This window comes from Panthera leo, chromosome F2, assembly GCF_018350215.1.
Source record: "Panthera leo isolate Ple1 chromosome F2, P.leo_Ple1_pat1.1, whole genome shotgun sequence".
Taxonomy (NCBI): Eukaryota; Metazoa; Chordata; class Mammalia; order Carnivora; family Felidae; genus Panthera; species Panthera leo.
In genome coordinates this window covers 16,825,882-16,853,369 of record NC_056695.1, presented here as the reverse complement: position 1 = coordinate 16,853,369, position 27,488 = coordinate 16,825,882, and the positions used below count along the sequence as shown (strand labels likewise).

The 27,488-nt window shown below is 39.1% G+C and overlaps 1 protein-coding gene and 2 long non-coding RNA genes across 5 annotated transcripts in view; 2 read left to right on the top strand and 1 right to left on the bottom strand.

Moving 5' to 3' along the window:
- Window positions 1-496: 496 nt before the first annotated feature.
- The window catches only part of TRIM55 (tripartite motif containing 55), a 42,521-nt gene continuing 15,529 nt past the window's right edge, over window positions 497-27,488 (bottom strand). The window contains exons 5-11 of one of the 3 annotated variants that reach the window (XM_042923210.1): window positions 22,028-22,261; window positions 21,660-21,682; window positions 21,432-21,556; window positions 19,898-20,157; window positions 18,258-18,545; window positions 16,864-16,951; window positions 540-619 (exon numbers count right to left, since the gene is read on the bottom strand). In XM_042923210.1, the coding sequence (XP_042779144.1) occupies window positions 609-619; window positions 16,864-16,951; window positions 18,258-18,545; window positions 19,898-20,157; window positions 21,432-21,556; window positions 21,660-21,682; window positions 22,028-22,261 (1,029 nt within the window). In that variant the 3' untranslated portion in view covers window positions 540-608. Of the gene's footprint in view, window positions 620-16,863; window positions 16,952-18,257; window positions 18,546-19,897; window positions 20,158-21,431; window positions 21,557-21,659; window positions 21,683-22,027; window positions 22,262-27,488 lie in introns of all 3 variants that reach the window. The other 2 variants (XM_042923209.1, XM_042923211.1) reach the window with 2 other exon arrangements.
- On the top strand, window positions 535-26,557 carry LOC122210503. The gene is made up of 3 exons (XR_006198101.1): window positions 535-670; window positions 16,230-16,416; window positions 26,117-26,557. It is a non-coding gene; the product is annotated as an uncharacterized LOC122210503 (long non-coding RNA).
- On the top strand, window positions 3,576-7,238 carry LOC122210505. The gene is made up of 3 exons (XR_006198102.1): window positions 3,576-3,633; window positions 5,523-5,598; window positions 7,169-7,238. It is a non-coding gene; the product is annotated as an uncharacterized LOC122210505 (long non-coding RNA).

Below are 27,488 nucleotides of genomic sequence, written 5' to 3'. Positions count from 1 at the left end.
TATCTTTGGTCAATGATTTACCTTTTGTCCATATATTGATAAATCAGTCACTTCTGAATTAACACTGAATTTCACTGACCAACTGCACGGTTAAAGAAGAAAGAATAAGAGCTACTATGGTATAATAACAAAAGCCAATGCCTATTAGAGACAAGAGTGTAGTGTATACTTTTTCAACACTTGCCACTTGTTACAGACACACGCACACATATCACACCTACATACTCTTTATAGTGTTTCCCACACAATAAAAGATTTTCATAAGGTCAAGTTTCTTTTTTCCAATGCTTTCAGCAACTATGTTTTTCAAAATTGTTTTCCCTCTGGAAAGTCATCTGGAATTAAAGGGGTTTTTGTTTTGTTTTGGTTTGGTTTTTTGCAGAAATCCTGTTCAGAGGTCCCTTTCATCACCTGCATTGTATTAATTTCATCTAGGTTCCCTGCTGCCGGTGTGCATCTCAGCCAGGCAGACAGAGGGCAACAGTTGGAATGAACATCATTCATTCAGGGAGTTCAACCAGGAAAAGGAGAAGACGTGGCGAGCTGGCTCAGAATCAGCTCCATTCCCACTCCCCGAAGCTGCAGCCTGTACCTGGAGGGGAGGGTCCTCAAATCCAGTCTGCAATAGAAGAAAATCTGAATCAGAGGAAGAAGAGCCTAGTCCTTTTGGGTTCGTCCAGTCACTTTTCTACTTAGGAGAAAGGATAATAATAATAATTATTATATAGGACATAATTATTATTAGGGATAGAAAGCAAGCTCAGGCCCTCTTGGCTATGGCCAAGAGTCCTGAAAGTAATTCACGCTCATGATCCAAAAAGGGGCAGCAATAATGCATGCAGTGGAGGGAAATTCTTTTTTTTTTTTTAAAGTCCACTTAATACATAATTTACTGAGGTAAAAGTGGCATTGAACTAATAGGAATTTGGATTTAGAAATGTCTGCAGCATACAACATGATGGCTATAGTTAACACTGCTGTATGACATATTTGAAAGTTGTTAAGAGAGTAGATCCTAAGAGTTCTCCTCACAAGGGAAAAAAAACCACAAAGGAAAAAAACATTTTTTTTCTTTTTGGCACCTCTATGAGATGATGGATGTTAACTAAACTTTTGGTGGTAATTATTTCATAATATATGTAAGTCAAATTATTTATACTGTAAATTTATACAGTGCTGTATATTACATATGTAAATAGTATAATTTTTGCAATGCTGCAGACTTAGTTTTGAGCAAATCATGAATGAAAGGACTTTTTTCTCTAGGTAATAAAATCTAATAACATAAAATTTTATTTTTTATATAGCCATCTCTTTAAAAGGTACCTATCTTTTATAGATACCAGACAGATACAGCTGTGATTTTTGAAGTAATTGATCAATCTAACTGTGTAGGTGAAATTTATTTCTGTTGTTTTGAGCTTAAAAAATAACAATGAAATGGGGAACAATTATAAAGCAGTCTTGCTGAAATGCAATATGATGTATAAACTCAAACTCTGTACGTTTAAAAGTACTCTGACAAACACAGTTCTTCCTAGAACTACTGAAGATGGGCTAATATATTCTGATGACTTCACTGGTAAAATTATCCCACTGGGTTAGAATGCCACTGATTTCAAAGCAATGAGGTAGGCACATGCATTCAACTCCGAAGCCCTGAGTGATTTTATGAAGCTGCTACATGAATGGACACTAGCTGGCATGACAAAGCAGAACTTAGGTAAGTATAGTGTTTTGTTGCCATTAAAATAGTTTTGAGTGAAAAATGAGTACTTTTCCTACACCTTCTCAGATTTTACCCTAAATATAAGTTTGGGGGTAATGTTTCAAGTTTAATAAATTTGTCCCAGGTCCTTGAGATTATCCTTCCCACTGCCATGTTGTTCCTCAATAGAAAGTTTCAAAGGGCCGGGGTGCCTGGGTGGCTCAGTCAGTTAAGTGTCCAACTTTGGCTCAGGTCAGGATCTCAAGGTTCCTGAGTTCAAGCTCCACATGGGACTCTGTGCTATTAGTACAGAGCCTGCTTCAGATCCTCTGTCCTCCCCTCCCCCCACTCTCTGTCCTTTCCCTGCTCTCTCTCTCTCAAAAATAAATAAACATTTTTTTTTAAAAAAAGAAAGTTTAAAAGGGCCATGAAATCATATTAGATACAGTAGAATAAAACTTATGCATGTAGTTTTCCATGAAGGAATAGTTGACACGTCAAATGAAATTGGACTATTGAACAAAGGCTGCTATTATGTTATTAGATTCTGTTGGTAATAGGTTAGATACCTCAGTGTCCTTCAACTTGATGTGGAAAAAACAACATCCAGACAGAATTCTGTGCCTATTTACGTACCTCAAACTCTTCTCTTCCCTACCGTAGTCACCTTATTCTAATCCTAAAAACAAAAAGCCCATACCAAACTAAAACAAAACCAACAAAAAACAACAACAACAACAACAAAAACCCAAACCAAATGATCTGGGCATATCAATTGTTCTGTAAAAGATCAGATGATTTCTAAGCATCCTTTAGGTGTGAATACTGAATTTTGCCTAAACAGACCATCAGTGTTCATGTTGTAGCCTCTTCCTTGAAAGCAATCCTGAATCTAGAGGAATCTTCCATGACAGCTGTTCTGAAATATCTAAAGGGCAAAACTAGTTGGGTAAGGTATTTTCTGTAGAGGGATATAATCTTTGCAAAACTTCTGGTAGCTAACAAACCATTTGGTACTGCTTTGGGATTTGTATGTATTTTTATACTTTTCTGTACTTGAGATTAAAATCTATCTTCCATTTAAACCGTTTTAGCTGTTACTACCTAACAACCTTCAAAACTTGGTACCACATAGTTTGGTTTGTTGCTTTTACATCCCCATGTTTTCATGCAGTTAGTAGATTTTCCTCTAAACAATATGGACAGATGATACCTATCAGAGAAGAAAGGCCAGTGTCAGAGTGGGTGCCAAAAGCAGAGATTTATCCTGAGTATTTTTAGATGATTATATCATCCCCTCGGTCTTGTTTATGTAAACTTGAGGACCCACCAACCATCTCAGCAAAGTTCTGTGCCAAGAGGTTTAGCCTGGTTTTGATTCCCAGACTAACCACTTCCTAGCTGTATGACTTGGACAAGTCAGTCAACCTCTCTAAGCCTTTAGTGTTTTCTTTTGTAAAACAGAAATGAGACCCTATCTCACAAGGCTGTCGTAAGTACTGAATAAATAAATACACCCAAAGCACTTTGTACATACCTCACTTACATTAAGTGCTTTAAAAATGTGTTTCCTTCCTTCCTTACTTACTCCCCCCCCCCTTTCTTTCTTCCTTCCTCTCATCCTCCCTCCCTCCCTCCTTTCTTCCTTTTTTCTTATATTAGTAGAGCCTCCTCTACCATGCAGAATTGCCTGGGACTTCTTATGAGGAACTATACACAGCAGTAGTGACCCTCAGTAAGGAAAGACAATTATATTTGCAATGCTCATCTTTTCAGAATTGGATATTATTTATAGGATTTAATTCCTGTGGCATATTGTAATCATGATTACCTATAACCCTGTTGTGTGTCTCCAAGTGGCCTAACACTATATATGGCTCTCTCCTAAAGGAAGAATGAATTAAAGATTTAGAAACCTTCTTTCTGTAAGTACAGCCTATTAAATCATAAGCAGACGTTTTTCCTATAGCCTTCCTCAAATGTAATTGTATATGTGTATTCCTTTAAATAGTTTTCCAAATGCTGGTTCTCCTTCATACAGGAAATGCTATTTCTTAGGAATATAGATGTTCTTTGAAGCCAAACAAAGGACAGAAAATGACAAGCACTGAACTTCCCTCTGCTTTTGAGCATGTCCTGCACTTCAGTTTACTTTGAGATGTATAAAAAGATGAAGAAATGATTATTAGTCTTATATTATTTCTAAATATTACACATTTTCCTGAGGTGACCCAACTTACAAGCATCATTTAACACTGGGCCGTATCACTATGAGTTTGATACTCATAGTTTTAGTCATAAATTTGAGAAATGAGTTTTAGTCATAAAATAAAAGCAGGAAGTGGAATAGGGAGGCAGCATTTTCCCCTGTCTCAACCATGAAATGCAATTTAGTCAAGATCCACAAAAGACTATAGAAGGGAGTGGCATACCTTTGCTCAGGGAAAGACTATTTTTCTTAGATGAACTTGATTAAGAATGCTGGATATTCATGAACCCAACCTACTCAGAAACAGAATCTTGAATTTTTTCCCTGTTACTACCAAATGTTTTGTGAGATAAAAAAAATTAATGTCAGATTATAGTATGAGGGTTTTACTCCATAGATGAGTAGGGTCATAGATGAGAGGTTCTTCCACCAAGAACTGCATAATGTACTGGCATCATCCCTGACAAGTTAGGTCATCTAGAATCATTTCTTGTTGATGGGGATTGAGGAACATGCATTCTGTCAGAGGTTTGCAGACATCTGCCTTTGTGCACAGGACAGTTCCAGATTATGGACAGTGTTTACTTGGTCTGAACTGTGTGGCTGAGTGGTGTTCTGACAAAAACTTCAATTAGTTGCAAACATTAAAAAATCAGGACCAAGGGTGCTTGGGTGGCTCAGCCAATTAAGCATCTGACTCTTGGTTTCAGCTCAGGTCATGATCTCACAGTTTGTGAGTTCAAGTCCCATATCGGGCCATGCACTGACAGCACAGAGCCTGCTTGGGATTCTCTCTGTTCATCTCTCTCTGTCCCTCCCCTGCTTGTTCGTTCTCTCTGTCCCTCTCTCTCTCTCTCAAAATAAATAAATAAACATTAAAAAAATCAGGAGCAAGGATGTGGAGAAATAGAAGCTCTTGTGCACCGTTGGTAGGAATGTAAAATGGTACAGCTGCTGTGGAAAACAGTGTGACAGTCCCTCAAAAAATTAAACATAGGATTACCATATGATCCAGCAATTCTTCCACTTTGGGGAATACACCCAAAAGAGTTGAAAGCAGAGACACACAGATATTTGCATACCTATGTTCATAGAAGCAATATTCACAATGGCCAAGAGATGGAAGGAAGCAACCCATGTGTTCATCAGTGGGTGAATGGATAAACAAAATGTGGCATTTGCATTTAATAGAATATTATTCAGCTTTAGAAAGGAAGGAAATTCTGACACATGGTACAACATGGATGAACCTTGAGGACATTATGCTAAGTGAAATAAGCCAGTCACAAAACAACAAATTCTTTGTGATTCCACTTGCAGAATATAAGAAGTATCTAGAGTAGTCAAATTCATGAGAACAGAAAGTAGAACAGAGGTTGCCAGGGGCTGGGGGAAGGGGGGCAATGGGGAGTTGTTTTTAATGGGTACAAGAGTTTAAGTTTTGCAAGATGAAAAAATTCTGGAGATTGGTTGCATAGCAATGTGAATATACTGAACACTTGAATTGTATGCTTACAAATGGTTAGGATGGTAATTTTTATGTTATGTGAGTTTTAAATTAAAAATTAAAAAAAATAGACTTCACATTAAAATCTGGATTTGCAGGTTCTCTTGACAAAGAAGAAATGTAGCAATCCAGAACCTACATGGAGAGATGAGCAGCCCTGTCCCTACAAATTGGGTATGCTCCCTCTATCTCCTGATTTCCATCATGCCCACCACTCCATTTTCCCTCCTCTGCTGCAAGGCTGGTTTCGGTGGCCATTTTTCATTTATAGTTGCTATGCTCAGAATTAAGAGGAAAGCAAACTATAGCTTGTATTTATGCTTTTATTAACATTTTTCTTTTACCTGGCTTGCTTTTTCATTAATGTTACCTTTTTGGTCTCTATGGGCACACAATCTTGTTGCTGTTAACCAAAGGGTAGGCTAGTTTTTAGTAGGAAAGTGTCAAAGAAAAGAGAGAAATGATCAATGGGGTCTTTGGCTTGACTTTTATGCTAAATGTAATGATTTGTTTTTTAAGCCAACATGCTTCCTTTGGCAAGATTCTTGACAATTAAAGCATGAAACTGCCTTTAGTGCTCAGTTGAAGCCAGATGTGTCCTTGGGCACTTAGCATAGGGATATAACTGGGTGCAGTTTCGTGAACATGCTCTTATTTTGGTGTGGGGGCAATACTAGCAGCCCCCTCTACTAAATGCATCCTGCACCACATGATTCACTGACTGAACAAAACTAAACAGATGCTTTCCTGATATTCACTCTGGCACAAGTCTGGGTAGCCACGTTTAGGAGGGAAAATATTTTTTTAGCTGGCCTAAAGTAAAAGGGTGAGCTCTTTGACCAGTAACCAATGCCCTCAGGCCTCCTCTAAGCTTCCCAGGGGTTCCATGAGGTGCCAGCATCTGCCTTTCCCCAAATGATCATTCTCTACTCCATCCATGATCCTGATCCGTTATCATTTACCTGCCTGTGTTCCAGTTCCTCAGCTTATCCAGGTGATAGTAATTTATCTGATAAACTGAATTACAGCTAAGACATTAATGGATGATGATGGCTTCATGTACACTCCTGCCACACATAGCATGGAAATGTCCATGTCTTATCCTGAGGGATAACTGTGGTGGACATGGGAGCCGCTATGCCGGTCCATTGAAATGATATTGGGGGCAGTGAGGACATTTGTGTCCAGGCCTCCACACTTGGGCTCCATTTGCTCTCTGCCACTATGAATGCCAATCACAAATTCCACCTGACAGAAGGATCTGGTTATTACTACGTGTTAAATGCCAGTCTTTCTTGGCCAATTCAAGAAGACGCTTGCACATTTATAATTAAACTCATTTGCCTTAAAGGAATGTGGATAGAAGGGGTAAAACTAGACCTGAGGCTGCTGAATGGGCAACCACCCTGTCTCTACCCTGAACCTGCTAGGCTAGGTTAGAGGCTCAAAGCCAGATGCTAGAAACAGGTGTGAATAGGATTGCTGAGGTCATGCTTAGAAACCTTATTCAGAAAGACTAAACTCAAGCACTGGCCTGCCCCCTACAAAGCATTCCTGAACCACAGGCCCTTGGATAGCTTAAGCATTATGGATTCCAGCCTGGAAAAGAGAATGCAACCAAAAGCCTGAGCCAGGCAGCAGTGTCTGAAGAATAAGTGAGGCATGGTCTGTAATTCCCAGCTGAGGGTCTAAGCCCTGGAAGTTCTGCTGGGCAGGTCTTCCATTGTGGGCATTTCTTTCACAGGAATACAGACATTTCTGCTTCGTGATGGAGCAACTGGGATACATGAGGAAGCACAGAGCTGTGTAAATATAGCACACTCTCCATGAGTGCTAGAGGAAGAAGAAAAGAGGTTAGAAAGAAAACACCCACTGAAAAGCATTTTGTTGTTGTTGTTGGGAGTCTGCCACTGTATACACTAAGTAAAGAAATGGGGGGAGGGAATTGATTTGGGGGCTTCATTGTCACTCACTGCTTCCTTTTTGCTGAGGTAAGACCAGAAACCAGAGTAATTTCCTCAGGCCTATGAAACAAGAAGAAATTAACCTCACTCGCTTTTTCTTAACCCAGAGTCAGATTCATGGTGTATACTGTTTGGTGTGTTTTGAAACATGGTTTAGGCATTGATGAGGTCAATGGATGGGGTGGGGAGCAGGAAGAAGCTAAAACATTGGTATCACAGCCTGGCACAAACTTAAAGCCAGCATTCTTCTCAGATATGGACCTGCCGATTATGTGTTCAATATAGAGTGTGTGTTCTCACCCTTTCTGACAGAACTGAATTACAAAGAGCTGCTGGTTAGATCATTAATTCCTGCCTTGTGTTAGATAAATAGGCCAAACAGGCTGTCTTCAAGAGCAATGGGAGGTTGATAGTATTATTATGCCCAATTTATGGACGAGAAATCTCAGGCTCAGGAAGGTTGAGGAACTTGCTCAAAGTAACTCTAATGAGAGAGCTGAGGGTTATTAATATAAATGACTACAAATCCAAAGAACAAAGCTAGCGCTGTTGAGCATGTGAGACTCAAGGGAGGGGCCAGCTCCACCCTTGGAAGTCAGACTGAGAGCCAGCAGTAGCACAGGTGCAACTAAGGGACGGGAGTGCTGTCACTGCAAGGGTCAGCCACAGTCCTGCAAGCAGTGGAGGCCTAGACACGTCCTCTCTCTGCCCCGTGAGGCTGTGCCGATGCGCCAAGAGTGGTCAATCAAAGCAGGGGAGCCCTTCGTCACACTATTTTTGCCTCAGTCGTCAATCACCCCGGGTAAAGTGGGGATTCACTCACGTTTCCTAGATGCGGGCTTGGCGAACAGTATACTGCACACGCGCACTCTGTGCCATGGCTGAGGGCAGCAGATCACTGGGCCCTAAGCTCCAGCTGCTCTGTGACCTTGAGCAAGTCACTCCTCTTCTGTGGTCCTCCACTGTAAAATGCTCAAGTTTAACAATTCCTACTTTACAAGACTGTCCTGAGGTATTACTGAGAGGACCTCTGTGAAAGACTAAATGATAGAGTCATGTACACACATTGGTTACCGTCTTGCCACGTGGCATTGGTTTTTCAGATGCATTAACGATGGTGGATGAATTCCCTGCTTTGTGGGTTGCACTGGGGGAAAAGACATTTTTCATGGAATCCACTGAGATATGTAAATAAAGACAGAAAAAATCCACAGGATGTACAACACTAACAAGGGTCTTAAGGTTAAATCCGAATAATAAACAGTTTTCAAACACAGGAAGCAAAACTCAACTAGCTGTGTCATAACAACTCCCCCAGAGAGCTCTCCCTGGTGCCTGCGTGACTGTTTTCATGGAATTGTGGAGCTGCAGGTACAGGTTGCCAGGGGGGATGAATTCATTACACCCCTCACAAACAATTTATATTATATTTCCCTCTTTAAAATGGATACATCCATTTTAGCTTCCTATTAAAGTAACCTTTACTAAGGATGCTATTTGATCCTGAGAAATACAGCCTACAGTTTTAGTGTAGGGTTTGTTTGGGGTTTTTTTGTCCGTCTAGAAAAGCCCCCAAATTGACAGTGATTAGAATGTCACTTTCCCAACAGGAAAAAAAAAAAAAAAAAAAAAAAAGCCAGAGAAAGAATTGCGGTTGTAGGATACAAATGAAAAAGCATTAATAATGTTTATGTAATGGTCTCTCCTATAGCTTGCTCTCTCCTATAGTTTTTTTTTTTTATGTAAAATGACTGCATTTTATTATCATAACTTCTTATAATTGCCAGGTTTATTAAGTCCTGGATAGTGTTATGGGGTAAATGTAGGCCAGTCCTGAGCACTGATTAATTTTCTATTTTTACCAAGCTTAAATTCCAGCACAGTCAGGGCGCTGGTATATCAGCGATTTGTAAGCTCGAATCTCCTAATTTGTAAAACACAAGCAGTCACTCTCAGCAGGGATTTCTGTTTGAAAATAATTTGACACCTTGAATCCCTCAATTAAATTGAGAGAACATAGTTAAATTTTCATTCATTTCAGTTTGTTTTGGAAAATTAAATAGATCATTTCAAAGAATACAGGACCTATAGTCACACTCATGGGAAATCATGTTCTTAGTGTCCTGCTTTATTTTTAAAAATGCTCTATAATACTTTGTGAGATTAATCTCACTCAGAAAAGCAGCTTTTCAGCCCTTTAGCCTCCAACATCTCTCACCTCTCAGTCTCAAGCGGCAAGTAGAGCTTGCCCCTGAAATCAGGATGAATGGTTTGATCTCAGAGGTCATTTGTGTGAAAATGATTTTATCTTTTGGCCTGTGATACCTATGGAGACCCAGGGCTCCACCTGGCTGCTTTTCTTTGGAACTCTAGCCTAGTGTTCATCCTGGTTTAGGAAAATATGAATATTTTCAAGGAGACTGAATTTTGGGATGATGAGAAATTTGATAAGGTCTCAAATCGGGGGACACATGTATTGGTTTCTGAGAACCTAGGAAATAAACCCTTCAAGAAGGGAAAAGACTCTTTGCTAGTCGCTGCCTGTCTTTTTAACCATTTAAACCATAGATTTTTTTTTCTTCACTCTTCTCTCTTTCTTCCTTCCTTCTCTCCTTTCCTATTTTTCTCCTTTCTCTCCATTTCTTTTCCTTTCCTTTCCTTTCCTTTCCTTTTTTTTCTCTCCTCTCCTTTCCTCTCCTCTTCTTTCTCTTTCCTTTCTTCCTTCCTTTCCCCTCCCCCATTCTCTCTCTCATGAAATGTTTTTTTTTTAATTTTCCTCTGGGAGCACCTTTGTAACCTCATAGGACAACATTTATAGTGCCTGGGTTGGGAACTAAGATGGTATGGGCTGGTGTTCCTTGGTGACACTTTCCCACTGGCCTTGACTTCCACACATCCCTTTTGCTATTTTCAAGTGAAGAGCTCAAATGTGTAGGGGGCCAATGTGGTTCTGATGTTCTGTGTCTGAGCTCATGATACTCTAGATAGGAAGAATCTGGAAACCCTTGTACCATGTACACCTGCTTGTTAACACTTGGCTTGGGAATCTTGGACTTCTTAGCAAGAAGACAGCTTGGTGCTGGAAGTCCTTGGCCCATGACAGGGTGGCCTCTGCAGTTCTGTAAAATCTGGTTTAGGTAAGATAAGGAGTGAATTAGGGCATAAGTGTGTCATGAAAATATACAGAGACATTAGCTTATAGAGCAATTTATATCAGAACTAAAAATAGGGGACCACAGACCAGTGACGACTAGTCATTGAATCATTAAGCTCAGCTTAGTCACTTAAAATCATTAGGTACCTCAGCTATCTCAGCTCTTGCTATGCTTGGCCCCAGGCATGGCTAGGTGAGGAAGGGGAGACAGGATTGTTGGTTTTGGGCTATGAGGCCTTCCCCATTGCCAGACACTTGGAACATCTTAAAGATTATCAACACCTTTCTCCTCCAGGCTCTCCCCACCTGCCTTCTAACTTTGCTAAGCTACTTTAAAAGATAGTACATGTGTATAAGGACCTTCTTTATACCCATTAAAGCAGGTACATACACACACACACACACACGAGATAGAAAAGGATTTTGTTTTGTTTAACACTTATCTTGGGATATATTATTTAAGAAAATGTAACAATGCTAAATGTGAATAAACCTAAACAAAACTTCAAAATGCATGAGGCAAAAGTGATAGAATTGCAACGGTAAATAGACAAACCCACAGTTATAATCAGAGACCTCAAACTTCCTCTCTCAGTAATTGATGAAACAAGTCAACAGAAAATCAATAAGGATATCAGAGACTTGATCAACTGACCTAATTGACCTTTATAGAACATTCATCTAAACAAATACTATGTTTTCAGAAGTGCACTTGGAACATTCACCAAGATAGATCATATTCTGGGCCATAAAACCTTAAGCTTCTTAAATTTAAATCTTAAATTTAAAAGGACTGAGATCATATAAAGAGTATTGTCTCTACACAACAGTATCAAACCAGAAATCAAACAGAAGGATGTCTGGAAAAATCTCCAAATATCTAGAAAATAAACACTACTCATCTAAATAACTCATGGGTCAAAGAACAAATCCCAAGGTAAATTAGAAAATATTTTGAATTAAATGAAAATACAACATATCGATCTTGTGAGATGCAGCTAAAACAGTGATTAGAAGAAAATTTATAGCATTAAATGCTTGTATTAGAAAATAAGAAAGATTTCAAATCAATAACTTGAGTTTTCACCCTAAGAAACTAGGAAGAGAAGAGATCAAATCGAAAGTAAGCATAAGGGTGAAAATAATAAAGAGCAGAAATGAATGAAATAGAAAATAGATTTTAAAAAAAGTAGGGAAAACCAATAAAGCCAAATAAAACCAATAAAGCAGAGAACTTACATTACCTGATTTAATTTTTTTTTTGTTTATTTATTTTTGAGAGAGAGAGAGAGTATGCAAGGAGGGGAGGAGCAGAGAGAGGGAGACACAGAATTGAAGCAGGCTCCAGGCTCTGAGCTGTCAGCATAGAGCTCAAACTCACAAACTGCGAGATCATGACCTGAGCTGAAGTTGGACACTTAACAGACTGAGCCACCCAGGCACCCCTTACATTACCCGATTTAGAGACTTCTATAAAGCTATAATAATCAAGACAGTGTGGTATTGGTAGAGAGACGAAGATACAGATTAATGGTTCAAAACAGATGGTCTACAAGTAGAATGAGCATATATGGTCATTTGAATTTCTATGAATCATCAAGGTAGTTCACTGGGGAGAAAAGATAGCCTTTTTTAATAAATAGTGCTGGAATAAACAAATATCTATATAGAAAATAAGCAAACAAGATCCAAAACCTTGATCCTTATCTCACAATACAAAAATTAACTTAAAATTATCTTAGACCTAAGAGCTGAAACTATAAAAATTCTAGAAGAAAATGTGAGAGAAAATCCTTGTGGTTTTTGAGTTAAACAAAGATTTCTTAAAACACAAAGCATAAAGGGGAAAATGAAAAATTGAACTTTATCAAAACTAAAAATGTTTGTTCTTCAAAATACACTTAAGAACATGAAAAGGCAAGCCATAGACTGGGAGAAAATATTTGCAAAACATGTCTGATAAGGGAGTTTTATGCAAAATAACATAAAGAACTTCTACAACTCTCTAATAAGATAAGCAACCCAAAGAAAGTGGGCAAATACTTCATCAAAGAAAATATTAAAATGACTTAGAAGCACATGAAAAGATGCTAAGCATCATTAGTCATTGGGAAAATGGCAAATTAAAACTATGTACCATATATATCCATTAGAATGGCTACCAAGTAAAAGATTGACACAGTTACCAACTGGGATGCAGGGAGGGGATTAACTGCAAAGGTATATGAGGGCACTTTGGGGAGAGATGGAAATATTCTACATCTTAATGTGGTAGTGGCTATCTAAGGCTACATATTTGTCAAAAGCGATTGTACTGTGGTAACACTTAAAATCAGTAAATTTTTAAACCACGTATCTTCCATCTCTTCATACATGTACTATTCTGTTACTTCCTGTATATCCTAATAATTTGCTATACTGGGCAGTGAGGGCTGTAAGTGCCTTTAGATGGACTTCAGAGTTGAACCATCATAGATTTTATGGAGTTTACGACATCGAAGGGGATAAGTGCAGCTGTGGAAACATTCAGCCAAAGGGGTGCCTAGGAAGAGATTTAGAAAACAGTTTGGGAAATGGACATTTATATAAGAGCTTCAAGGCAAGACATATTTTGAGAAATGCACTGGGCTATTTCACTGAGAACTTGTTATTATTGTCACTCAGCATGGTTTGTGTCAGGCCTGAGCCCATAACCCTCCCAATGAAAACATCCTGAAATAATTTATAAAGTTCTCAGTACTAAATTTCTCACTCTCTAATGTGTAAATAGATGTATCTTTTCATTGAGTAGTTGCTTCCTTTTCTCAGTGGGAAGATGAAAGTAAATAAAAGTAAATGCCCAGAGTCAGTGCAGAGAAGCAGCAGGATGGGAACCTAAGTCCTTTTTACTAACTTTAACTTCATTGATCTTTCCAGTGCCCGACACTTAGCAGAATTTGTACCCAACTTGTTTGTCTGTTTTCAGGCTTGAGAAACGGAATGTGAAAAGTAGATATTCTATTCTTAAAAAAACAAATAGTTATAATATAGTAAAACTTTTAGGTTCTCTTATAATTGTAACTTCAGAGTCTGGTGAAATATATGAGTTGTGGTTCTCTATAGAGACAGAAATCATAGAGATTTTAATGTGAAAGTCCCTATCTCCAAAGCAAGTGACTCTCACTGGGATGTGTGTGTGTGTGTGGGGGGGGGGAATGGGAGGTCCTGTGACCTTGATTGAGGCAGCCGCCAGGTTAATCCACCAAATAGGAAGACATTTCTCTGGAAAGTCTTGTGCCCTGAACAGCTCCCATTAAACAGCTCGGACAAATTCTTCCACACAAGGCTGCTAACCCTCATTAGGAAGGGAGGAAGGGGAACAGGGGGTATCTTTCACTGTTGCTGCTCCCACTTCTAGAAAAATCACACTGCCACATGTATTCCCGATAAAATACTTAATTGTCCATGGGTATCGATGATGGGAGTGGTCCCTGTGTTAACACCCGGGTATAATTTGCATGAAAGTTGTGTAGGAAGAGGAAGGGCAATGGGGGGAAGCAGATTGGACCCAGAAATGGCCACAACAAAGCATGCCTGGGAGATGAGGCTCACAGAGACTGCTTTCCAAGGACAGCTGACCTGCTTTCTTCCCACCTTATTATTGCCCTGCTGTCTAAGATTGACTAGGGTGGGATGTCACTTTTTCAAAATAAATTTAAAAATTAACACATGAAGTAGATCAAATGTTATTTCCCCCAAACTCTCTTTGCATTGATGGAGCGTACAGCCTAGAAAGGTGGAGACTTAGAGGGCAATTTTGTAGTTCATGCACAGGGGCTTTGCACAACGTGACCTGTGACCTCTTTCACAGGGGTTCCTGGGAGAAATCTGATGTTAACAGGGCTCAAAGTGCATCCTGCAGATGAATCTCTCTTCTGTGAGATTCAGTTTTTCCACAAGGCTGAACCCAAACCTTGTTGAGAAAAAAAAAATTTTTTTTCAAGAATGAAGGCAGGGAAGACAACAGTGCTCCTCTGATCCAACAAAAAGCAAAATCCCAGTTCGCCACTGGTGGAGACTGCTGATGTCTAGTTTTTGCCGTGACCAGTTTCTAACACATAATCTGCCTATATGATTAGGTGAAGAGAGAAGGTAAACAGGATAAAGTAGTGGGTGCCTGGGTGGTTCGGTGAGTTGAGCGTCCGACTTCAGCTCAGGTCGTGATCTCGCGGTTCGTGGGTTTGTGCCCTGCATTGGGCTCTGTGCTGACAGCTCAGAGCTCAGAGCCTGCTTCAGGTTCTGTGTCTCCCTCTCTCTCTGCCCCTTCCCCTCTAATGCTCTGTCTCTCTGTCTCTCAAAAATAAATAAACATTAAAATAAACAGGATAAAGTAGAGATTATATGGTATCAGAAATCACAGGCAGCAAAAGCAAGGGCAGGTTTCACTATGTGGATGGCTATGAAGAAAGCATGTGGGAACAGAACATTTGCCTTCTTAAAAGTTTGAAGGTGACTGAAGTGAGTTTACAAATCAGCAAGTGGGCCTGAGATGCTTCTGAGATTCTAAGGCAACATTATTTCCTGACATAATAAAGAAAGTTGAGACCATCAGTGAAATCAAGAACTTTTGTATCGCATCCTAAGTGTCCAGGGAATGACTAATGATAAAGTGTGAAATTCCAATAAGCTAACTTTGCATTGAACACATACTAGTCTAGTGAGTTGGATTCTGAGGTGTTGAAAGTAAATCAGGCCGGCAAAAAATTCACAGAGGCTAGCAATATCTGATACTATGGTGAGATCTCTATCAACCTGTCCATATTCTTTGCAGTACTGAATGTCAATCACTCTACTCCACTGCTCTCCCATCTGCCTCACCCTTATCTTGCAGGCATGTGAATGTGAAGGTGCACAACATGGGCTCAGTGGATGGCAGACGAGAAGCATGACTGTCCCCCTGTAGCCTCTGAGACGCATTACAAAATGTATGGCAACAAAGCCCCAAACCTGAATTCTCAGAATGTAAACTGAACTCTTCAGACAATTATTCAGATCCACAATTATTCAGGATATTCCAATAAAATATGGAGTTTTCTCTCTCTCCATTTGCCCCACTGAGTCCATGGCCAATACTTCTACCCACTGCTCTTCACTGCAAATAATGAGCAGACTATAAAGACACTAGGAACATTCTAGGGTACAAGGTGTCTGGCTATTAGACATTGGGGCAGATCCTACTCACACATAGTTGCAGACATGACAGAGACCCATGGAGATCCTACTGTCATTGCTGAACAGACAGCTAATGAGGCAGAAAGGAGCTATGATGGGAGCTTCCAGAAGAGTCAATGTCAACGAAGGAAAAAGTCAATGAGCCAGAAATAGCTGAGGGCTTTCAGTACCAGTCACCCTGAATTGCTTTTGAGCTACAGGCACAGGGAGCTGGGCATCAGGTCCAGCAGGGTCATTTACTTGAAAGTATGTGAGGTTTGAATCTTTAAATATTGTTAAGCTGATAATATTCAAAAGGCTATTAAAAGAGTAAGATGTCCATCCCTAAGCAAATCTTATAACAGTAATTAAGAAAATGCTTGACTTTGAGAAAGGTGTCTCAAAAATAAAGGGTGTTGGCTTTATGACTCTTCTTTGGTTCTCATTCCTTGTGTCTGGTAGATGAACATTGCTCCTTCTGCTTTTTATTCATTCAGATCTGACCTGGCTGAAATCCCCTTGATGTTGCTGCACCCAGGATATCTTTCAGAGATCTCTCTCAGGAAAGACTGTAGAGGTTTCAAAGAGACTGAGAAGTCACCTGGCCCACATTCCCACCAGTGCCAAGAATTTCCTATGTATCTTTGACAGGAGTCATCTGGCTGCCTCCTGGGTGCCTCTGATGTAAGCAAGTGAAATGCAGTTTCTTAATCTGTGGAAACCCTGAATATTCCTGAACAAGTCCTTTGCTGGGCCTCCCTCTACTTTAAAAGCCGTGAATCCTCATGGCATTATTGACAACTTTTGAAACTGGCCTGTCCTAATGGCCATTTTGGAGGGTCCACTTATACTGGATTACTGAATAATTGCCCACTGAGTCTCTATTCTGAGTCAGGATTTGCCCCTCCATGCAGGTTTAGATAATGGAGCAATTACCCCTCCGGAAGTCACCTTGAGATGATTACATTGTAGAGAGTTTGAAGCCATGACTATTATCTAGAACTTGGTTCAAATTTTTAGATGGCTGAACCTCAAAGTTGGGGAGAAATTTATCTCTGAGCCTATAGAGTAGGGACATTATGGAAGAAACTATAGGAGATGTTAGTTAAGGGAAAAGAAAATATTTCCTACCCATTAAAGTAAAAATCAAGCACTGAATCTGACGCCAGATGTAGTGAAGTATAAGAAAAGCCAAAAGTGCTAGGCAGATTGCTAACTCCTGTGAGAAAACAAGAAGAAAGCTTCACTGATATTATCACAAATAATATTTTTCAACATCATTTAGATGGATTTTGCATTTTGGTTTGGAGCCCTATTATATGCTCCTATTATGGGTTATTTCATACGGTTTTCAGAAAACAGCTCTTCCTGACTCAACTTCCACTAAATAGATAAGAAAGTTAATTAACTTTCTAGAAATAAAATTCCCATAAATTTTCTAGAAAACATTATACTCCATTTTTTAACCTAAAAACTACCTCAAGATGTTTCCTCATACCAATTATTTTTTGTCATTTTTCATTTGTGAAAATAAATATATGACACAAAAGCATGTTACTTTTAGTTTTCCAAACATAATTTCCTTTTATTATCTCATGAAATTAAAGTTTACTTGAGCAGATAGTCAAGACAATGAGTAATTTTCTGATTTTTGAAAAATGCTGTTTGTTGTTCATAATCACCTGATGACCCAGGAGCATGGAAACAGAGTATTTCTTTCACATCCCTTGTCTGAGCAACACTCACATCCACACATCATTTAAGAATGTTCATGGGTATGGAGCAACCATGAGCATCCTTCCTTGTAAAGAAATTGTAGAATATTTCTTCTGTGGAATCTTTGAGCCATGCAAACATTAGGAGTTTCTTAACTCCTTATAGGAAAAAGACATGGCCTTCAAAGTATATTATATTTAAAAAAAAAGTATTAAGTGACCCTTAAAACCCCAAAAGTAGGAAAACCTGTGCTTTTCTGCTCCTAGCAGCACATGTTTAGGAAGCACTGGTTTAATCAAGCAAGACTATCTTTGTCTAGCCATAGCCAATGCACTCCCAGAATCCATGAATTAACCAGAGGTTATTTTCCAGAGCAGACTTAGAACTCAGTTCAAACGTGCTCCTTCAGGGTTGCTGGGAATGACACAAAAGCAGGTGATTAGTGTTTAGAAGCCCAAGGAGGACACAAAAGGCTGAGCAAGGGCAAGTGGCCTTTGAGAAGGGAAACCAGTCACTGCAGACAAAGCAGCTTTAAACTGCATGCTTAAGGGCCAGGCTTGCATGGACCACCTCCCTGGGGAACCAGGTGTGAGGTCACCACGTATGGGTAGATTGAAGTCAATTTTTTTTTCTGTTTTGTTTTACAAGGCTTAAAAACAAGCCAAAATTGGGGAATGAGTTGTTTCTGTGTTTTTCCCAAGGCCATGGTTTCTTTCTGCCCCTTTGGAGGCCCTTCTTTCTTGCTGTGATTCCAGCACGACGCTAGATGGCAGGGGGAAGCATTCAGACACAAGAGCATCAACACTAACCTGAGAAGTAGCTGCTGGTGAACTAGTTTCCTTACCACTCACTGCTGCCCTCTCACTGGCTGCAGCTTCTGCCACTTCTGCCTTCTGCACATTCGAATCCTCAGAACCAGGAGGCCCTATGTGTCCCAGACCTTCGCTCCCTGGGGTGGAAGGTGGGTTGGTGGTGGCTTTCCGGGTTTGGCCTTTATACCAACTAGGGTAAAACAAGGGATCCGCAGTGTCCGTTGCTGCAGGGACTGGAGTTTCAGACTCTGTGGTCTGCTGAGAGCCAGTGGGCACAACCTCCCCCTTAATCAGGACAGATAAATTCAAAAGTAAAAAAAAAAAAAAAGAAGAAGAAGAAAATGCAGTTGATTTTAGTTCCCTTTGGGTTTGAAAACTGTGAGCTCTCTGTGCAGTGTCTGATTTAGCGCATGTTTTAGTTCATCCCACCCTCTGCAAGTGCTAAGGGAAGGAAAGATGATAGCACTCCTCTCTCTGGGCACCTGCATGTGCCTTCTCTTTTCTGGGCTTGTCCTTCCCTAGATGGCAGCCTGGGCAGACAGACAGTGGACGACTAAAATGAAGGTTGCTTATAAAATATAAGATATAGGAGAAAGGTCAAATTATTGGCCACAATTAATTTTTTGACATTCTTGGTGGGCTCCCCCAACCTCTTTCCTAAAATCCCAAATTGGTCTTATTGATCAAATCCAAGTCTTGTTAAGTTACCACACCTCTTTCAAATTCAGTGCAATTTGATTTCAAGATTCTAGGAACCATTAACAGTATTTCAGCCTGGTTTCCTATGGAGACAGAGCATAGAATATAATTCTATAATTCAGAATTTCCCCTCTGAGGTTTTGTTTCTATAGATAATCTCAATCCATTTTGAAAGCAGGTGCAAAACCAGGATTCCTTTTTGATGAATCTACATTGTCCACAAACTCCATAGGTTGAGACCTCTCTGCTGAAGGTGCCATGAAGTCAGCACAAAGACTTGAAAACTGGACAGTGACATCTTAGAAGCTAAGAGTCAGCCAATCAGATACAGAATTTGGGATGAGTTATCTCCTAAGAAAATTTTAAAACAATTCTATTAACACATAATCTCATCAAATGACAGATACATAGAAAACTAGATGGCATTTGTTTGCCCACTTAATGAAAGATATGGTTATATTTCAGGGTAGGTGATAGGGACATAAACTAACATGGCTTCTCTGTTTACTTCCTTTTTTATCTACAGAAAATTCAAAGTTCTGAAGGGACATTCATTTTTATTTCTCACCTTAGATTATTTATTACCCTGTACTCCATATCTGTATCCAGAGCAGACCCAATCTGTGTGACATGGCTGTGAAGTAACATGTTATACACATACCCCTCCCCCATGCACACACAATTTCCAAAGATTGCCTCAGATTCTGGTGGGAAAATCATGTTAAACTAGGTCTTGCCAACCAGTTATAATAACACCAAACCTGTTGAATCATCTAGAGGACTTTTCTCCCTGACACTGCCTGTGCTGAATTCTTTGGTCTTCCAGATACAAATGTCTGGCCTTGTAGGACCTTTCTCTTAAGGCAGAATAAATTGTTTAGCCTATTCAGCAAGGACACACCTGTGAATCCTGTAGGAAGGCATTTGTGAACAATTACCTGTGTCCCTGGGGCATCTGTGGCAGGTGGGAGGGCCGGAGGTGGCTCCGGGGAGGAAACTGGAAGCGCCCCTGGGGCAGCCTGGAGCTCTGAGGCCAGCTGAGAGGGCTCCGAGGCTTTCTCTGGACTTTCATCCTCTCCTGATGACTCTGTTCGAACATTTTCTACCTCTTCCACTTCTACTTGCTCTCTTTCTTCTTCTCCTTCTCCTCCTCCTTCTTCTTCTCCTTCTTCTTCTTCTTCTTCTTCATCTTCATCTTCTGGTAAGGTAACGTGTTTTTAAAATCATTATAACTACCACTGCAGCTATGATATCAATTAATGGCCAGTACTTCCAGCCCAGATTAAGGTCAGGGCTAGGGAAGTCTTCTCCATCAGATACTGGACTGTGGCCCAAGTATGTCATGCTGGGGTTTGTGCTTCTAGTTAAATGTGGGCAGGAGAAATGTGATGATGGGCCCAATCATCACCATCCTCCTTGTTTCCCTCTCCAGTACAAAGTGCATCTTCAGTACCACTGTGCAGAGCCTGGTCACATGTATATCATGCTCTGTCACATCTGCAAGCTCCTGGAGGACTGGGATTGTCACTAATGTATCTCTGCCAAATTAAATGGAAATGCAACTCTCTTCCCTATCTCAGAACACATACATTACCCTTGCCTTCTTTTACTTCCTTACCTCCTCTGTTCGGTGAATGCTGACTTTTGCCACAGTTTATGCCATGAGTCTTTTCCTAACACATTGATCTTAATATTCCCTCAGGCAATATTAAGGAGAGACAATATTAAGTAATTATTTTAGGAAGATTCATCTTGAAGATTTGCTTCTGAAGTTACATCTGTACACACTAATACAGCTTCATGGCATTATTAGAGGTCTAGCCAAGGAGTCTTGTGACCTAGATAGGCTAGGATGAATCAAGACAATCAAAGTTTTGATCAGCTCCAAGGTTATTTTCCTCTTTTTAATTACTTCATGAGGAGAAATTTCCAGGAGGGTCTCTGGACCACATGGTAGGGGTGCATTTATAACTCATGAAATATAGCTGGTCACATAGAGCCAGTTTTATTTCCAGATGTTTTTTTATTCTATGACTCATTACTATTCTTGCCCTCTGATGTTTGATTAAGTGGATGTGCTACAATATCTATCCAAATGTCATCTACATTTTGTTTTTATCTCATCCTTAACCTTGCACTTCATGACACTTCACATCATTGTAGTCAATACCTTGTGTAGGGTTGATGTTGAGACATCATCATCACCATCAATTATTAAGTATTTGACTACCCAGAGTCAAATGCCCAGTAATGGCATTATAATAGGCACTGTGATGTGCAAAGCCAAATAAACACTGTCAACCAACTCTATGAACCTGTAATGAAATGGAGTTTCACATTGGATTATGATCCTTGTGTAATTGTCGACATCCATTCTGGAGGTGATTCTGAATCCCCCTTCTCTCCTGCTGAATCCATCTGCAGCTTTCACACACCTGCAACTTTGGCCAAATGGTCACAAGAATAACAAACCTCTGTAAAAATCAATTTCGCGTATTATTTTTTCTTCTCTATTGAGGTTGACTGTGAAGTGGTTCATGTTCTCATAACCATGTTCTATTTTCTCCATCTGAAATGCCTTCGATGCCTCAGAAATTCTGCAACAAAGACAAGTTGCCACTTTTTGTCACCGTTTAACATTTGATAGCCTTGGGTAAAAATGAAAAGTATGCATTTTTCCATAAAATGAAAATTACTTACTTTTGTAACAGGGTTTTGGCATTCTGTGAAAGCAAACAAAAGACAGACCTACTTAAATTCTTTTCATCAAAGACTTTATTCTTTCCTCCGCTGACTCTGAAAATCTCAGAGCTTAGTTTCTAAATGCCATGAATAACTGCTGTTTTATACCGGAACCCTCTTATATTTAAGCGATGTCATGGTCCCTTAAATATATGCTTATGAAATTGTTTAAACAGATGGAGACATGAACACATAATGAGCTTATAGTTTAGTTGGTAAAATAAATCAAAATGCTGTGTGCATAAAATAACAAAAATATGATGACGACTACTTCTCCAGCACCCACCTTCTTGGTTAGTTCCATCAGGTACTGAAAGAATACTTACCTGCAGAAACACTGCCATTTCTGGCTCATCCATGAACTGGATTCCTGATTCAACCAACTTTGACACATTTTCCAAGTGATCAGAATACTTTTTGATCAGAGCACGGACACGTTCCAGTTTCTCCTCTTGGGTTCGGGTAATGACTTGGGTCATTTCATTCTTCCTTTCCTCCAGGATACCATACAGGTAATCAAACTTCTCACAAAGTTCCTGTTTCTGTTTTTTGCAGCATTCCTGTTAGTTGAAGTTAGCTCATGTTAGAAAGTGTTTAAAAGAGTGCCTATTTGGAGAAATCACCTTGGGGTGCCTTGGTGGCTCAGTCGGTTAAGCAACTGCCTCTTGATTTTGGCTCAGGTCATGACCTCATGGTTCATGAGTTCGAGCCCTTTTGTTAGGCTCTGTGCTGATAGCATGGAGCCTGCTTGGGATTCTCTCTCTCCCTTTTTCTCTGCCCACCCTTCTCTCTCTCAAAAATAAATAAATATTTTTTAAAAATCACCTGGATACTTTGGGAGATAAATTTACTTATACAGTATATTTTTTCTTTTCCTTGAAGTTGTCCTTTGGGTATAGATTCCCATTGTGCTGTTTTGAAAATCTCACTTTGATACTCAGACAATCTAAAATCAACCAAATTGACTAAATGGACCAATGAATTTTCAATATGTTCTATGTAAATGGGGAATTTCATAGAAATTAAAACAGTTTTTTAAAAAAATATATGTATATATATATATATTGGTTATATAGCTTAAGGCTTATATTTTGCTTTAGAGTGAGTGTGTGTATATGTATGTGTATAAGGAAAAACTATGGTACTTCCTGATTTGTACCCTTCAGTCTCTCTCTGCTCCACTTATACTGCTGCTGTTCTAGTTTCAATCTTCCCTTGGAGGTTCGGAAGCTTCCCACCAGCCTCTGCATCTGGAATTCCCTCCTTCAAGCAAACTCATACACTACAAACAAATTCATTTTCCTGGAGTACATTTGTCTGGGGAATAGTGTTTTTCTCTGACTAATCATTGTCCAGAGAATAATATTTAAACTTCATAACTGGCTTTCCAGCTTCTCCATGACCTGGTTCCAACTTTCCTTCATAACATTGCACTGTTCTCCATCACATACCCTGTGTCCAGCAAAAACGAACCACTTACTTTCTTTGCTCATCATCATCCCTCTGTATAGAATGTTCTTTCCCAATTCATAGTTGCAAACTCTAAGTAATCTTAAAGACATGGTTGAAATACCACTTCTTCCATAAAACTGTCTTTGATCTCAACGACTGAATGCCGTCTTTTAATTCTTCTGAAATCCCATAATAGTTACCACTTATGCCATACACCTGTATTCACCTGGTCCTCTATCCAATACTGTCTAAGACAGAGAAATATGGGTTCTGGTCTTTGATTCCTGGAGAGAAAGGCTGTATGGGAATTCAAACTTGTGCATTTGCATTGTGTGCCAGAAGCACCTCCAGTACCATCTAGCTCCCTTCTCTCTGAGTCCATGTTTAAAACATCATTAACTTTCCAGATGGCCTGGTCATTGTCCTTTTGCTTTTTCAAGTTCCAGTAAGCTTGTTATGTATACATGCCAGTATCATTGGACCTGACCATCTCTGTGTCCAGGAACTTTATAGCTAACAGCAAGTTTTGAGACCTATTGATCCAACATAGCTTTCCTGTCTGGTGGGGGCTTCTTGGGAATGCAGCCAATTGATTTGACATCTCTGAACTTTGTGTAACCCTTATTACATGTTCTTTCATTTTAGTAAACATTGGTCTCTTAGATGTCAAGTATCACTTTCTTCTTTCACATGAGTTTCTTAAATATCTGAAGTATAGTCTCTTTAAGGATAGAATCTAAGTCTCTCTGGGACACATACCACTTCGGACAATAGATGTTCAGTATATATTGTTGAACAGGTTTTTTAAAACTGTGTTTTTAAAAATGTGTTTCATTTCTCCACAATTTTTCTACTATTCTCAGAGTAAGGGAAAAAGTGGATAACCTAAAGCAAATTGTTGATTATGAAGATATTCCACAAATTAACAAGAAATAACACCCCTCACTCCACTGCCTCCTTTCAACACAATTCTCATCACATTTTCTGACCAATAATAAAGCATGATGGAGATCCAATGATTCTAACCACTTTAATAGTAATTACTGGTTAATGCTATCATCCCGCATCCATTCATTCATTTAGCAATCGGTTCTTAAGCATGTCATTTGTGTCAAGCACTATGCAAGGTTCTGGGGACCCAACAATGAACTAAAGCATAATTCCTGTTCTTAAGGAGCTCAGGTTCACTGAATGAGAAAGACTATGGGCCAATAATACAATAATAACCTAGTATGCTGAATAATTTAAATATCTTAGACATTTATACCAGGTTTTATAAAGAAGTATGTGGATGGGGGCCATTCAAAGGGAGCTGGGGTGGGTGGGTGGCTCAGGAAAAGCTTCCTAGTGGAAGTAATGCCTGACTAAAGGAAGAGCAGGAACAGAGGAGGTTGGAGGAGGGGATGAAAATCCATGGAGCGCCTTGGCAGTTGTCAAAGTAATAGTACTAGGGTCCATACAGCATGTCCAGACATGGAAATTGCTGGGCTTGCCCAATTTGTGTCTATTTCCAGCCCTTTAGCATGAGATCTGGACTATTACGAGGCCTCAGAACTGAAGCCAATTAGTAGCTTCCCAATCAAACTTTCTTTCACTGGACTGCTTTCTGTTCTAAGCTTACAGGCAAACTTGAGCCCACTGCATTCCTGAAATATGTCTCTTTGACATTCAGAAGCTCTACTGTTTACTGCAAACATATGATGGTTTCTAGCTTATGAATTGTGCACTTGAAACATATATACTGAGTATTAAGATGTGATACTGGTACAATGTCTTTGTTTCTCAAACGTTTTCTTCTAAGCCAAATTATTTATGAGACTGATGTCATGTGTCATGGCTAGTGTTTGATTTAGTGGTTTAAGTGAAATAGCCACTTTATTTATACATTATTTTCAATTCCAAGTATTATTTTATTTACATTCTGGTTTTCTATTGATTTGTACTATATTGAATCTATCATTTTAATAGCATCTATTATTTACTTATTTACAGTATAGAAAATTCTATCCTATGCATGGCATATGCTTGATTATTATTATTATTATTATATGACTACATACTGTATAAAGCACTTATAATATTACATGACATATTATAGGTACTATATCAGTGCTTATTAAATTTAGATCCAATTTTCCTTGATTTGAGGGAGGGGTCAACTTGGCAGAGAAGTAGGGGGATCCATACTTCCCAGGTCTCTCAAACAAAGAAGTGCTGAAGCCGATTTTCCTTGATTTGAATTATTTAATTGTGGAACTTTGAAGCTGCATGGAATATCAGAAGTAACCTGCTCCAAACCAATCATTTCACTCATGTGGAAACTGAAACCCAGCAGAGTTAAATCACTTTCTCAAGGCATTCTGCCATTTATTGTTAGTTCCTGGCCTATAGCCAAAGACTTTGAACTCCTGGGTCATTGTTACTCCTACCACACCTTGCTGTGAAATACTTGAAAGTAACTTGAAAAAAATTTTATGTGAAGTACTGTGAACTGAATATATGTCTTTTAACAAATCTACTCTGTAGTAAGTAGGTTTTTAAAGATGAGAAAACTCCAATTGTTTCAGAATTATATTCATTAGTTCATTCTTTCAGCAAAATTCACTAATTACTATGTACCAGGCATTAGAAGATCTGAAAACCTGCCGTAGTTTTCCAGTGTTCATAAGAAGGGTAGAAAAATTATTATATTTTCTAATCTCTAATTTAAAAAAAACCTTAACTTCTTTTTTTTTCTTTATTAATGTGCCTTTAGTATAATTCTGTGCAAAATATGCTAAGAGTCAGACAAATCGGTTTCTGAAATAGAGAAAGTATGCTTCTTTCTTGGAATTATGAAACTAGTACTTACAGACTTTTAGAAGTGAACTTCAGATGTTCAGGTTAACCTAATGTCAGATTGAAATGAGAAATAATTCCCTGAAATTAAAATTCTTCTATTTTTTTTATTCTCTCTGAGGTAGAAGCAATACATGAAGACTAAGGTGGGCACCCTTCCATCTTTCTGGACTACAAGACCTTCAAAATGCTGTGAAGGTCAGTTAACAACAAACGCCTCAGCTTATCAACTCCCCCCTCCGAGGTAATTAGGGAACAAGTATATGCTATGAAAGAAAAATATGCTCTTAGAGGCCAGCTCACTAGTGAGTGATTACTCTGAATTTCAGTACCTACTGTGCCTTTGTAAATGTGGACCTGAAATGCTTTCAACAGTGACTTTCCAGTAACCTGAAAAATGGAAGGGGAAAAATGTGGACTTCTGCATTATCAAAATGTCTGCAGGTAGCACACTTTAAAGGATGACTGTTACCTGCAAAAGCGTGATAGCAACCGTCTTTATCTCTTCTCCACAAAAACTTCCTCACCTCAAAGATTTCTTTTTGCTTTTAATGTTCTATTTTACTTATTTCAGTAAAAAGGCTGGGTTAAAAAAAAGTCTTCAGTAAAAATTCTTGGCTGTGTACCTTCTCCCTCCCCCAACGTCTCTGGATAGTAATTGAATCAAGATACATACTTTTTAAACTTTCAAGTTTATGTTTTCAAATATTCTCCATTTTCTTCCTTTTGATATCTGTGGTTCCTATGTCCTGTGTGTGTGTGTGTGTGTGTGTACACATGCACATGTGCATGCATGCATACCTGGGTGAGTGTGTTTAGCAACTGAAGTAACTTCCATCATGAATGCCCTAGGCATTGGCCTCCAAGCATATTCTAATGCACAGCCTCCAGCTGCAACATGACCTACCTCCTGGGTCTGCCAGGACAGTTATATGTATTGGCTTCTTAGAAGAACAAAATAAAAGTTGTCCGTGATCCTTGAATGAAAATAAAATCCATCCCATCTCTAAGGTGAACCCAGTATGGATGCAATATACCAAAAAGGGGTGATTTTATAAAGGGAAAACTATGCTGCCCATATTAAAAAGGCAAAATGATGACAGGTAGAATATCTGTTTCTAACCAATGTCATAATATTTGGCTAAAAAGAAAAAAATCAAGTAATCATTTGGCCATTTCCTTCGAAGTGAGTAGGTAATCTTTAATATTCATCTAAAGCCCATTGTTTAGCTGTTGCTTTCATAGAAATGTTAAAACTGACAAGTTCTAATTTTTAGCCTGCTTTATATTTTAATGGTAATAAGATATAAGATATGCAGTTGCAAAAAGGAGCTTTCCATGGAAAAAAATCAACAATAGACAATCTTATACTAAAGAGTAGATAGTTAGACAAGCAAAGTACCATCATCCTGTTGTTTTTAATGGCTAGATTTTCAGTGGCTCACCTTCTCCCCAGGCACTTATTACTCTCTGAGATGATCTTGTTATTTATTTGTT